The 12302-nt window shown below is 48.2% G+C and overlaps 2 protein-coding genes across 7 annotated transcripts; one reads left to right on the forward strand and one right to left on the reverse strand.

Moving 5' to 3' along the window:
- Positions 1 to 2623: 2623 nt before the first annotated feature.
- Positions 2624 to 9410, reverse strand: LOC121599393 (glutamate--cysteine ligase regulatory subunit). 6 transcript variants are annotated; one of them, XM_041927161.1, is made up of 4 exons: positions 9286 to 9410; positions 7934 to 8149; positions 4168 to 4774; positions 2624 to 4094 (listed from the first exon to the last, which is right to left on the reverse strand). In XM_041927161.1, the coding sequence occupies exons 2-4, from the start codon at positions 8036 to 8038 to the stop codon at positions 3952 to 3954; spliced, it is 855 nt and encodes a 284-aa protein (XP_041783095.1). In that variant the 5' UTR covers positions 8039 to 8149; positions 9286 to 9410; the 3' UTR covers positions 2624 to 3951. The 6 variants fall into 6 exon arrangements, with proteins under 6 accessions (XP_041783095.1, XP_041783098.1, XP_041783101.1 ...); XM_041927164.1 differs by lacking the exon at positions 9286 to 9410 and adding an exon at positions 8451 to 8653; XM_041927167.1 differs by lacking the exon at positions 9286 to 9410 and adding an exon at positions 8421 to 8653.
- Positions 9411 to 9505: 95 nt separating this feature from the next.
- LOC121599392 lies at positions 9506 to 12106 on the forward strand. The gene is made up of 2 exons (XM_041927160.1): positions 9506 to 10132; positions 10447 to 12106. Exons 1-2 carry the CDS (start codon positions 10046 to 10048, stop codon positions 11941 to 11943), a joined length of 1584 nt encoding a protein of 527 aa, XP_041783094.1. The 5' UTR covers positions 9506 to 10045; the 3' UTR covers positions 11944 to 12106.
- The last annotated feature ends 196 nt before the right edge of the window (positions 12107 to 12302 follow it).

Consider the following 12302-nt stretch of genomic DNA (forward strand, 5'->3'; position numbering starts at 1 on the left):
CATTGGCAATGGCCAGCAGCGGTGTCCTTCCCAAGATGGGATGCGACTCATTTGCGGGGAATTCTGGCTTTCGTTTCGCCTCTGTCGATCGTCGATGATTAATCGTGCCGGCCGGCCTCGTGCGGTGTGAATTCCTGCGCGCACCGTCCGGATGTCTGCCCGGTCGGCGGTTTGATGATTAACGCCCTCCCGTGTCTTCGTGACATGAGGCGACGATGAGATTAATCCAAACCGATCGCACTTATTAAGGGTAGGGAAAGTACAGAAGAAAGACAGAGAGAGAGAGAAGGCTGGCAATGGGCAAAGTAATAAATTCAATGCCCCAATAAAGGATTGAGATGCGGTGGCATTTTTGCCTCATTAGAAATTAATTAAACAGCTGAGCAGATAAGTGGGACTCTTCCTATCGGGAACTTAAAAAGACATACCTTTCCAATGTTTTTTTTTTATAAAGTAGCTTAAGTTGACGCAATACGATCGAGAGAGTTGATTAAATGATCATACTTACTTAGCTTCAAGTAACAACTAGAACTATATAATTACACGAATCAACTCTAAAAAAATGAAGTTCAAGCGACTCCACACGACCCAAGAAACGATCGATACAACCTTCTCAAACCTTCTTCGAGGGAAGATCTTTGATCGCCGATAAGCTAACTCTCAACCTCATTCGCCGGTGCCGGATATCGCGATGTGGATTTTGTGTCCATATCCGAAGCGATTCATCTTTGTAGTTCCCCCCCTAAAGAGTGTGTGGGTGGCTTTCCATCTCCTTGTGCGCGAACATTATGCTCGCTTTTTCCACCTCCAACCTTCTCCTCGTTACCTACAGTCGGGTGAAAACTCGCGAAACCCAACCCACTCAACCGTGTGCCGACGTGGGCTCGTGGGTTGGACCCGGCTGTCCGATCAACCTTCCAGTCGGCCATGTACCACCCGGGCAATGCGTTTCATTTAACCGGTACTTTGGCTGGAGGGTAAAACTCCCATCCTATCCCATTCCGCCCATGTTCCCGACTACAGGCCCTGCAGGACGATTATCAACACCGGTCAATCGGATATAAAATAATTACTTTGTTTACTCTCGATCCCTCGGCGGGATTACACCGAGGGCAGGGATACACACCAGTTGAGATGTTCCCGTAACGACTCTATTGCCAGGATGGTCAGCTTGAAAGCGCACACACACACGCACACAAACTTGTACCGAAACCAATCGACCCTCGTGGCGACGTTGCGTCGACCGTGGCACTCCTCCGCGATCGTTCCCTGCGTCGATGATCTTGATGAGGTGGATTTAATAAGGCTCTCGAGCGTGCAGCTTGGATGATCGATGCCCGGCGTGTTGGTGGTCGGCGCCCGCGAATTTCAACCGTGTGGCGCCGCCCGCAAACACCGGAAGATGCTGATAAGGGACGCCAGACGCGAGCGAAAGCCACGGCTCGCGCAGTTCGAAGTGCAGCCACAAGCCCCATAGTGCACCGTGCGTGGTGGAGCCTTCCAGAGCAGAGCAGAGTTACATCGAGATAAATGGATTGGGATTTTGACGTTGTTTTACATTTTTGTTCGTCAAAAATATTACGGGTTGTATTTTACAGGGAAAGATGCAAACGCAGTACTTTCTTTTTTTCGTACTTCGTGCATGGTTTGAGCGGTCGGGATTTGTGCCCAACGTTGATGAAAGATTAACACAACCACGCATCACTGACTCCCAACATCCTCTACAAGTTATTTTAATATGCAACTTTGCATTATACATTGGGTTTTTTGCCTAAGCCGAACCACTGAAGACTCAATAATTTAAGCCGGCTGTCAGCATTGCTATTTTACCGCGAATTGCCCATAAATCTCCCGCTTCGGCAATGTCAGACGAGCGCTGTCTTTAAGCGACCATTGACAGCGCATAAGATTTAAATACACATCATACCGGAATTCATCATAATCCTGCAGCGGCCGGGTAGTACCAGCCTTTTTCAAATCGAAAGCCAGACAGATGTCGCTTACTGTCCGTCGGAACGCAAGAAGCATCCTGTCGCGCAAAAAAAGGGGGACAAATAGAAGCCAGACGGGCCAGACCCCATGTCCCATGTCTCCGAAAATCAAAGGCACTCAATACCGGTTTGATGAATGGGATCGGCGAATGAATGAAACGTATATCATCCCTTCCATTCCTTCCCGGCAGAGGCCCTTCCCTGCGGTTTGTCCTTTTATATGCACCAATGCGCTCTCTCTCTCTCGCTCGGTGTGTGTATGTGAGCATTTTGTCGGAATGTGTTCAATCGATATTTGGATGTTGGCGCGGTTTTTACTTCGGTTCTTCTCTGACTGCCACAGAACGGGATAAATGGGAAGCGATTGAGCGTACGCAATAAAGTAACAATAAAAATGCGACTCGCTCTTTAACCCCCAGCTTTGCGGCATAATTCGAAGAAACGAGTTCCTTTCGGGAGTGCCGAGGAGTTTGGCTTTACATTCGTTTGATTCCTTATTTGTACACCGTAACCTGGGGACTAATTCACGCTGCAAAGAAATGATACAAGAAAATTTAACAAATAATAAAAATGACGTTCTTCTAAACAATCCAATATTATTTAAAAACAATAAAAAAAGCCTAACATCAGTATTATTTACACAAATATATCCACAAGACGGATCAATATTTTTTTTATTTTTTTTAAGATATCCTTCCATGTGTTGCCCTCGTATTGCACCTAGCAATAGTTTGAACGATTGCCCGTTGTTGAAATTGTTGCAACCGAAACGTATAATAAGCGTGTTTGTGTGTGTTTGTGTGTGTATGTGTGCTTGTTGTGTGTCCATGCCGTCTCTGGGAGACAAGAAGCTGCCGTGCGCTGTGCGGTGCTAGATCGTCCTGGCCTGACCTTTCTTTATTTACCACGCACACGCGCACACACACCTAAAACACTAACAATTATTTGCACATCGTATCGTTATAATCACATCGTAAAGACAGCATGGCCTCCCTCCTACCGTGCACAACCCTTCCTGCCGTTAATATGGTGTAGCACGCAGCGGAAAAAGGGAATAAAAACGGTTGCTCGCTCCTTTCAGGCACATTTGCATGCTACGTTCCTTAGACGAGGACAGCTCGCTACAGAGCGCCCATTACCGCCCACCAATGTATGAACAACAAAAAACAAAAAACACCTTTCGCCCACTTGCTTTCTTCTGTGTAACAATAATAATTACTACTAGATAGTTATAAAAGCGATACACAACTACGGAAACATTCGCTGCTCTCCCTCTCTCTTTCTCTCGCTGTATCTATTTCGTTTGTCCTCTTCGTAAAAAGGCGGCGCGCTCGATCCGATTGGAAAGAAAGTAAGCGAAGGTTCGCACCTCCCCCAACCCCCTTGTGCATAACCTTACGTCTAAAAAGCGTTCATGTCTTTTCTGGTTTCTATTACACATCACTACACAACTACACAACTAAGCCTCATCCTGTAAAAGCTGGCAATACTTCGTCCGTGTTCGTCCGTCCTGTCGCCTACCCGCGGTCCGTCGTCGCTTCCCCCTTACACACTACTGTTAACATCGAATGTTTTCTGTTAAGTGCATTTGTTGCTGTTGCTTTGTTAAGTTTTGTTTTTCTGTAGAAAATCGGTTCTAAACATCAATGAATACCCTCGCCCAGAGAGCACTACTACAACACATCGACCTGAATTAAGTGAACTCGTCTAAGGGACGGTACTGCAGACTCCCACAGCACACACACACTCGCACACACGCAGAGTGGCATAGTTGTGGGGGCTGGTAGAGGAGTCTTGTGCCCGAACAGTGTGTGTGTGCGCGCTTTTTTGTATGTGTGTGTGCATCTCAGTGAAACGGAACTGTCCAGCAGTGTCGTCGATCCGTCGATGCTCCCCCTTTATATTAGGAGCCCCTGCGGAATGGCAATCCGGTGGCAGATGTTGTCTAGCCGCGGGCCGCTCAGTTCGCACGGTCCAGACTGACGATGAACCCTTTGGCGGCGAGTACACCGCGGCACTTGATGTGCACCTGGTAGCGGGACGTCCAGCCGGCCCCGTAGCTTGCCAGGTCCAGCTCGTCCAGCACTTCCCGTGGGAGTAGTTCTACAAGCAAAGAGGAAAAAAAGGACATTATAAAGCCTCAAAGCCAATTCTCTAGGCAGCGTCAAACACTTACCCTGCGGGTCACTGTGCGTTAGTAGCTGAATTTCGTTCTGATTGCAGTACGCCTGCAGCTGCGGCGGCACGACACAGCAAGCGGCCAGGTTGATCTGCGCAATCGACGGATGCACCGTGGACGCATCGTACAGCTCCTTGAGCGAGTCCGCATCCAGGTCGGCAATGCCGAGCTGGCCAATCTTTCCGTCCCCAGCGTACCGTTCCAGCAGCGACCAGAGCTTCTTCAAGTTGCCCACCGCATTGTCACTACCGACCGCCCACTCGATCACGCCCTCCTTCACCTCCTGCTCTTCCTCTTCTTCACCGGGCTCCGGCGTACCGCCGTTGCCGTTGCCGACCACCGATGCTCCCGTCGGATGGTAGGCCAGTATGAGGTTGTCCAGGTAGGACACGTTCAGCGTCTCGAACAGCTTCTCCACCGCCTCGGTTAGCGCCGGTTCGGAGAAACGGTTCAGGAAAATCTTGGCCCCAATCTTGATGTCCGCCCGAGGATGCTCCTTCACCTTTTCCAGCAGATCGTTGTTGCGGCGTGTGATGAGCCGCCGGTTTGGGGGCAGCTCGGTTACGTCCGCTTCGCCAAACGTCGAGCGGAGACAGTCCGTCAGCTGGAACGAGCGAAATTCCGAATTCGAAAAGGAAGGTATTAATGTAGGAGTAAAGGAGGAGCGCCCCGGAACGTGTTTTGGCAACGGGCCCACCACGCACAGCTAATGGGTCAGTGCTGTCAATCACGGCACAAGTTTCGAGCATGGAGCACACGCATCAGTTGGTTGCCCCCCGTGTGTTTGAGCGATATAAATAAACCGGGCAATATTTTAAAACCAGATTTTCCCCCCGCAACGCTAGCGCGAGCCAGTTGAACCGATAACCTTTCGGTGGAGAAATTCGGTTTGTGGAACGGTCCATTTCCCTTTCCTGCCCTAACATGGCGCGATTTGTTCTGCTAGCTGGCCAAACCAAATGTTGTACTAATTTTGAAAAATGTCTTTCAAATGGCATGCAAAATGGAACACCTGGGGCTGTGGTAGAGCTGCAACTGCCCGCCCCAGGAAATGACAAATCGTTCATGGTTTGCATCGACACGGATTGACACTTGAAATTCTTCGTTGCCGGGGCAGTTGCGCAACACTGCTGAGCGAAATGTGAGCAAAAACATGCACCGCCGCCGAAGCGAAAAGATCAAATATCGTTTGTAACAACACGTCGGTGTTTCTACTCCTCATTACATGTACCAAAACCAGGAAGGGGAATGCAGGGAAGAACGGGAGGGGGCAAATTAAAACGATGTCAATTTGTTACACACCGATCGAACAAAATGCTGACACAAGCATCAGCATTTAAATTTGCAACCAACAACGTGCTTCAAGAGATTGTTCTCGATTAAATAATAAAGCGGTTGTAGCACGGGTTGATCGTTGGGGGTTACGCATTTAGAGAGGTAGAAAAAAGCCATCCATCGTGCCATCTAACCTCTAACTGACCGTGAGGCAACTCACTCTTTCCGTCGGTTATCGCAGCGCTTTTCTAAAAACGCTTCCCGGCAGAGACGCCGGCACACACCATCGCGACTAAAGACAAATCTGTTGTTGCTGAGTGCATTACACCACCCAACAACGACCCATCTACAACCATTCCACGAGCCGCCCGGCTACCGAACACGTCCGAGCGGAAATTACTCATTTGGGATTGTTGTTTATTTTATTTTTATAAACTCCGTACCGAACGAACCGGCGGAGACGACAGTTTTTGACCCATTTTTGTTTCGTTTCCCCCACGTGCGGCATAATTACATCCAAACTTTTGCTTTTACGCCCTTGCTTTCAACCGTTTCTTGGTTCTAGATATAAAATGTTATATTAGAGACGAAACAATCGTTAGAAGGTAAATATGGTGTTGTTACAAGCTGCCATGTCAAGCGAAATTGGTCCACTTGTTCCTTCCCTTTTGCATAGGCAGTTACCATTCGTCGTGTGTACCAGATTTTCCTTGGGATTTTGTCGTAGAAATAGAGACTACAAGAGAATGGAATGCATCTAAGACACAGAAATGTGTTACATTTATCCAGTGCAAAGAAATACAGAGCTGGTGGATGTCATTTCCTAGCACAATTACGCACGTCCCGTTTCATATCATATCTTCTCCACCGCGCATCATATCTTGTCCCTTTGCTTGTCTTATCTTTACGTTCCGCGAAGCGTTTGTGTGTTCTTTTTCCTTCGTTTCTCCTTCACACGGTGTACTTATTCCGTAAATAGCGTGCATTTGAAATGCATCGTCACGTTTTTGCCTGCTGGCGCTTACTACCTTCTGGAGTGAACTGGACCATTCAACAACCCACGGCACACACGGCAGCTCTAGCTCTCGTGTGGCAATAGGATGCACTTAGAAAGAGCTTGTTTGTATGCAAACACTGCTTTGAATGCTCTTTGCACAAGAGAGCTCTTTGAAAGTTCTGCAATCCCGCATTGCATCCGCCACACAAATGAGAACACATTTCCTGCTATGTTCTTGGGGAAGAAAGGAACCAAGCCAACATCCTTTCAGAAAATAACATAATTTTCTCCGTCTCTTCGCACATACCAACCAAGGACGAGCTTGTGCTACGATAGGAGAGTGTAATTTTACGGTTCCAAGAATTCATCCCCTGCCGGATGTTTGCGGTAACATCCGATGATGCCAGAAATTGTGAAGTGAAGGATTTCGTCTTGTTTGCATGCTTCCGACTTAACTCTACTCTTTCCTCCGGTTCGTTGGTTTTCGCTTTGGATTTGAAATTTGAATGAAATATTCAGAGTTACATTTTCATCCAACTAACAACGAAATAGCTTTGGAGCTTCTTCTAAAACGTTCTTTCCCGTTCCACAGCTGCTGACTGATTGTTCATCACCAATGCTTGTTCGGTTCGGTCCGCCATCGATGACGACATAAACCGCTTCTAATGGCCACCGATGTTTGGCACCGTTCCATTCACCCCCTTCCCCTAAAATCGATAATGTGTGTGTGTGTGTCTGTGTAGTCGGCTTGCCAGATTGTATGGCATGTGTTTCCCTTTCGATAAGATAACACGCCAAAAATAACACGTGCATTCGGTGCTTGTGTGTCTCTGTGTGTGCCAGTTCAAGAGTAGCCAGTGTAGTTGCTATTGTGTTGTGGCACGTTATGACATCATCTGCCCGATATACGCGTTCTGTCCTGATATGATGGCCACCGAACGCGTCGTTTCTGCAAGTCATCCTGACCACAACACTCTTAAGGGGGTATTCTCTGGCTGGGCTATTGGGAAGGGCAGAACGTTGACTGCTAGATATGGCCTTCGCGTCTATAAATTATTGCTTTTGAAGTATAAGGACTAGAGTGGTCTTGCGGTCTGTCTCTAAAAAGGAAGTTGCAAAGAAGTTTAGCTACCTTTTAATTATTCATAGTTTTTGTGCATAACTACATTCCAATTAAACTTTAAAATCGTCCAGAATGCAAGTATAGTTTAAAGTTTTAATACCTAGTACACAATGCTGTAGGTCAATCCTCTTTAACTATCAACAAAGTCCAAACCGACGGTTGGGTGGAATTCGCACACAAATTCCCCAGCTCATCGCCGGACGACCTTGAACCGGAAGCGGCAACTACTACATTCCACACACGGCGGATCGAAATCGGGTAAATATTTACAACAAAATGTGAAATCAATCGACCAGTCTGAACTAACGCGCTCGAATTACAGCCCTCCCCCGCACAACCCCACCTTTTCCGCCCCTTTATTTCCTTACCTCATCGGTCGGTTTCTGGCCGGCCTTCTTGCGCAATTCGCTCACATTCAGCACGTTGCCGGTGCTGACGATCACGCTGGTATCCTTCAACAAGTGCGACAACATGTTGCTGCTGTTGTGTTCTTCCTTTTGAAGCCAATTGAAGCCTGGATTTTCTATGCCACCGGGACCGGAGGGGACGCTTCGTTGTAACAGGGGGCGGGCTGGAAATGCGCACTGGAAAAACCGAACAAACGATTAGCCATCTACCATCGAATTCATCAATCAGTCCGTGTTCGCAATTGCACGACATGAAACAAGGCGACCGCGCGAGACCAACACACAACAGTTGGCCTTGACCGATGATCATTGCATGCTAGTAAACTCCCTCTACACACACTGGAACCAGCTGTCAGTACAGCAGCAACGTAGACACACACACACTCACAGTCACACAATCAGTCACACAATAGCGAACAATACCGAGAACAATGTTTACCGCGATTACCGCGGAATGTAGAACGAGGGATGACGACACCTTATCTGGGGTTGGCTTGCGTTTGAATGGGACGACGGGATTGAATTTCTTCGTCTTCGCAGGGAAGGGGAAGTTGTTCGCGTATTGATAGAAACGAGAGCCACTGCGCTCCGGCCGCAATGAGTGTTAGTTAAGTACTAAACACGAGCTACGCTGCTACCCACAACTTTATTCAGACATTACCACCAACACATACACACTCACAGCAAATGCGCGACTGATTGCGTACGCAGCAGCAGCGACCATGTGTTCTGTTTGTCTAGCACGCAGACACGCAAAAATGCACGCCTTCAAGTGTTATCAGTGCCGTTTGTTGAAGCAATGATTCATTTTTGTTCTACACCTCTCTGGACGATATTTTACATTTTTCTACGCTTTCTTTACTATTCTTTTTCCCATAAAAACTCAATTATTGCACTATGCACCAGTAAAATTCGATACAAAACATCACTCCATTTCACATCAACAAACGTAGCTTGAAATATCTCCCCCTGAGCGTAGATTTTTGACATTATCTCTAAAGCCCACGTGGTAATTTTCCACCCATGGGAAGCTCGTCATGTACGACGAAAGAATTAAGCAATCATGAATTCCGTTCTAGGTCGGCTTCTCATTCTAGGCCAGCAGATTTCGCAAGACTATCGCAAGGTTTCTGCTTGACGTGGCACCAAAGGGTTAGATATAAGGGCGGCAACGAGGGTCAAACACACGGCACACGGACACTGGATATAAACAAAACATACGGTTCACCCGGGCTACAAGCGCACTTCTCGCACGTATTCGCCATCCCGCGTCGTGACAACACACACCCAACATCACAATTTGCACGTTTTACCTGAAATTTACACCCGATCTAAACTCCACAATTGATTTGTTTAAGTAGAAAACTAATTAGCAGGAGCATTCGCCGCAGAGACAGGTTGTTTTCGTGAGGGAGCGAGCACCAAAACTGATTCGCCGAAATGTCACAAATGACAGGTGTGTGTAGCTGGGCCCAAAATGCACCCTGGGCAATTTCAATGACCAAGTCGACCAAAATAAGCTGTTTAACCTCACTTCAGGTCGAAAAAGGATTTTATTTGAAATAACAAACAATATGCATTAAAAACAAACCGATTTTGGTCTTCAAATTGAAATTCTTCGGTTTTACAAACTGCTTTCGATGCCTCAAAGCAAATTAATTCCTATTTTTGGCCTATTCCTTGCATTGCTTTCATCCCATGTGTTTGCGTCGAGAAAATGCGATGAAATGCGATGAAATTGGTGCAGCCGAACGGTTCGCTCATCTTTGAACCGCCTTTCGCTAATCTGTTTACCGATGCCGCCGGGAACAAAATGATCGTTGCTGGTCGTCGTGCTCCGTCCTGCCGTCGATGAACTTGTCTTTCAGCAGCAAACAGTAGGCAATGGGCAGACAGTAACGAGTGGTGAGACAAAGACTCTGCCGATCGGTTTTTCTAAGCGGCCCTAGTAGATTTTGTTGCTTGTGAGTTGTCGCCGTCGGTAAAATAGTTGCCACTAAAAGCGATTGAATTAGTGCGAACTGCTGCTGTAGCTGTGGAAGTGAAGCCGGGAGCGTTCTGGAGAAAAGTACAATGGCGACGAGCAATGTAAAGCTGCCGGACTTGATCAACCGATGGATCGAGGTGCAGAAGAAAGGGACCGAGCTGGAACGAGCAAAGGTCAGTTAAAAGTGCCACAAACGTTAAAACACTGATTTTTAGTATTTCATTTAATTTTACTTCATTTTGGTGCATCAAATACTACCTCGTCTTGGAGCGTAGTGCGCCAAACGGTACTATTAATTAGTATGCGCAGCGACCAGTCCACAGTACGCTCCGAAAAAGGACATCACCGATTTTGTTGCGTGCGTGTGTGCGTTCGTGCATTCGTGTTCCGCTAAACCTCAGCGATTTTCGACATTGTTCACATTTTGCAGCTTTTTTTCTTATTAATATTTGCTTGACGGCAACCCCTTTTGGTTCTCCATTTTTAGCCACTCGATATTGACGCAATCAACTTGACGCTCTTGCTGAAATCGATGGGCCTCCGGTTGCAGTACCTGGACTTTGAGACGGAGAAGAGCAATGCCGACAATCTGACGATCACGGTCAAATGCAACCGGTCCGGCATGAGGGCGGAGCTGAGCTACGAGCTGTTGCGGTGCAGCTGCCCCGAGAAAACTGACCAGGAAAGCTCCTTCTGGGAGGTGCAAGGGACGGGCCCGAAGGTGTTTTCCAAGTGTAAAAACAACGCTTCCTCCAACCTGCTGCCGGATGTGTCGGAAAGCTGCGCGCTCGTCTCGAAGGCGATGCTCGCGAACCTGCTGGACTACTACGAGGCCAGCATACGGCAGGTGAGGGAGGGGAAGGAGCAGGCGATGCTTCATTCGCCCCTGAAATCCCCCCGCGTGAAGATGAACGTCGTTAGCCCGGGGCTGACGATCAAGAAACCCTTCTCGACGCCACCGGCCGAGGGGAAATTTTCATCGCGAATCGAGTCGGTCGCTCCGATCAGCGGACTGGATGACACGGTGGAGGATGATGGCATCGAAACAAGCACCAAAGAGTTGGAAAAGGACGAACCGGTCGCGGGGAGCAGCGCGTCGTCCAGCCGTCCAGAATCCAGATCCAACACATCGGCCGAGAGTGTGGGAATAAACAATAAAACGCACGACCTGGAGAGTACCGACCATCCGGCCAACAAGCCGGTAGTGGATGCGGTTCTCAGTCCCGCCCAGACCAGCGTGGCGGACGACAATGCGTACGAGGCGATGAAAACGCTCGTCACCTCGAGCCCCAACGAAAGGCCAGTCGAGGTAGCGGTGGCAGCAGCGGGAGCAGCCACCGACACGCAGCACGATCGGGACCGGAACGTGATCAACTGCCTGCAGGAGGCACGCTGCCAGATCGATATAGCGCTGCTGCTGATGAAAAGCAACGCTACGCAAGACCTAACGAACGGTTTCGGGCGCACCATTACGCCCCAGCACGCGTCCGCCGTGTCGAGGAAGTCTTTCCTTACGATGACACCGAAGTTTGCTCAGCCCCGTTCCAGCTCACTGCTAAGCATCGACCGAAAACGCACGCCGGCCGACGTTGGGGTGCCGAAAAAAACATCCTCCGCCTCTTCGCTTCCATCATCTGGGCCGAGGTTGTCTATTGGCAGCTTGGCCGGACGTGCAGACACACCGAGACCGTCCGTGGCGCAAGTAAAATCCGTCGCTGCCTTGCGCAAACCCGCTGGTATGATGCGATCACCGGGATTGGCCACAGGCGCACAGCAGCCCACGGTTGGAGGAGGGCTGAAAAAGCCACCGAGCGGCTCTATCGCATCACTGTCCTGTCAACGCAAATCGTTAGCATCGACGGGTGGTACAACCACAGCGAGCGGAAGGTCCATTCCGAAACCGCCGACGTCATCATCCGGACGCCCTGTGGGTGCTGGTTTGATTCAGCGATCAACGAGTGCATCGTATATAAGCAAGAGATAGATAGAACACGGGGTCTGTTGAAGAAATCGTATTTTTGTAAAACCCATACACACCAGTACGCATGGCGCTTTGCTTGTTTATGTTGCATAAAACTGTAGTCAGTAATTATATTCCAAACAATTGTGTTTATTCGTCCCCAATAAAAATATTGATTTTGTTCCTAAACGGATATAATTCGTTTTATATTGTTTAAGCTTGAAATTGTAAGGAAATTTAATTTCTTTACGAAAAGAATTTGATTTCCAACAACAGATTGCGGTTTTATTCAGCGTAACGATTGCTGCTGAATAACCGTCCACATTTGAAACGAAGCACAGTGGAATAGTGTATTTAACCTTTTGGCCATAATTCACCATTTC

Source organism: Anopheles merus, chromosome 3L, assembly GCF_017562075.2.
Source record: "Anopheles merus strain MAF chromosome 3L, AmerM5.1, whole genome shotgun sequence".
Taxonomy (NCBI): domain Eukaryota; kingdom Metazoa; phylum Arthropoda; class Insecta; order Diptera; family Culicidae; genus Anopheles; species Anopheles merus.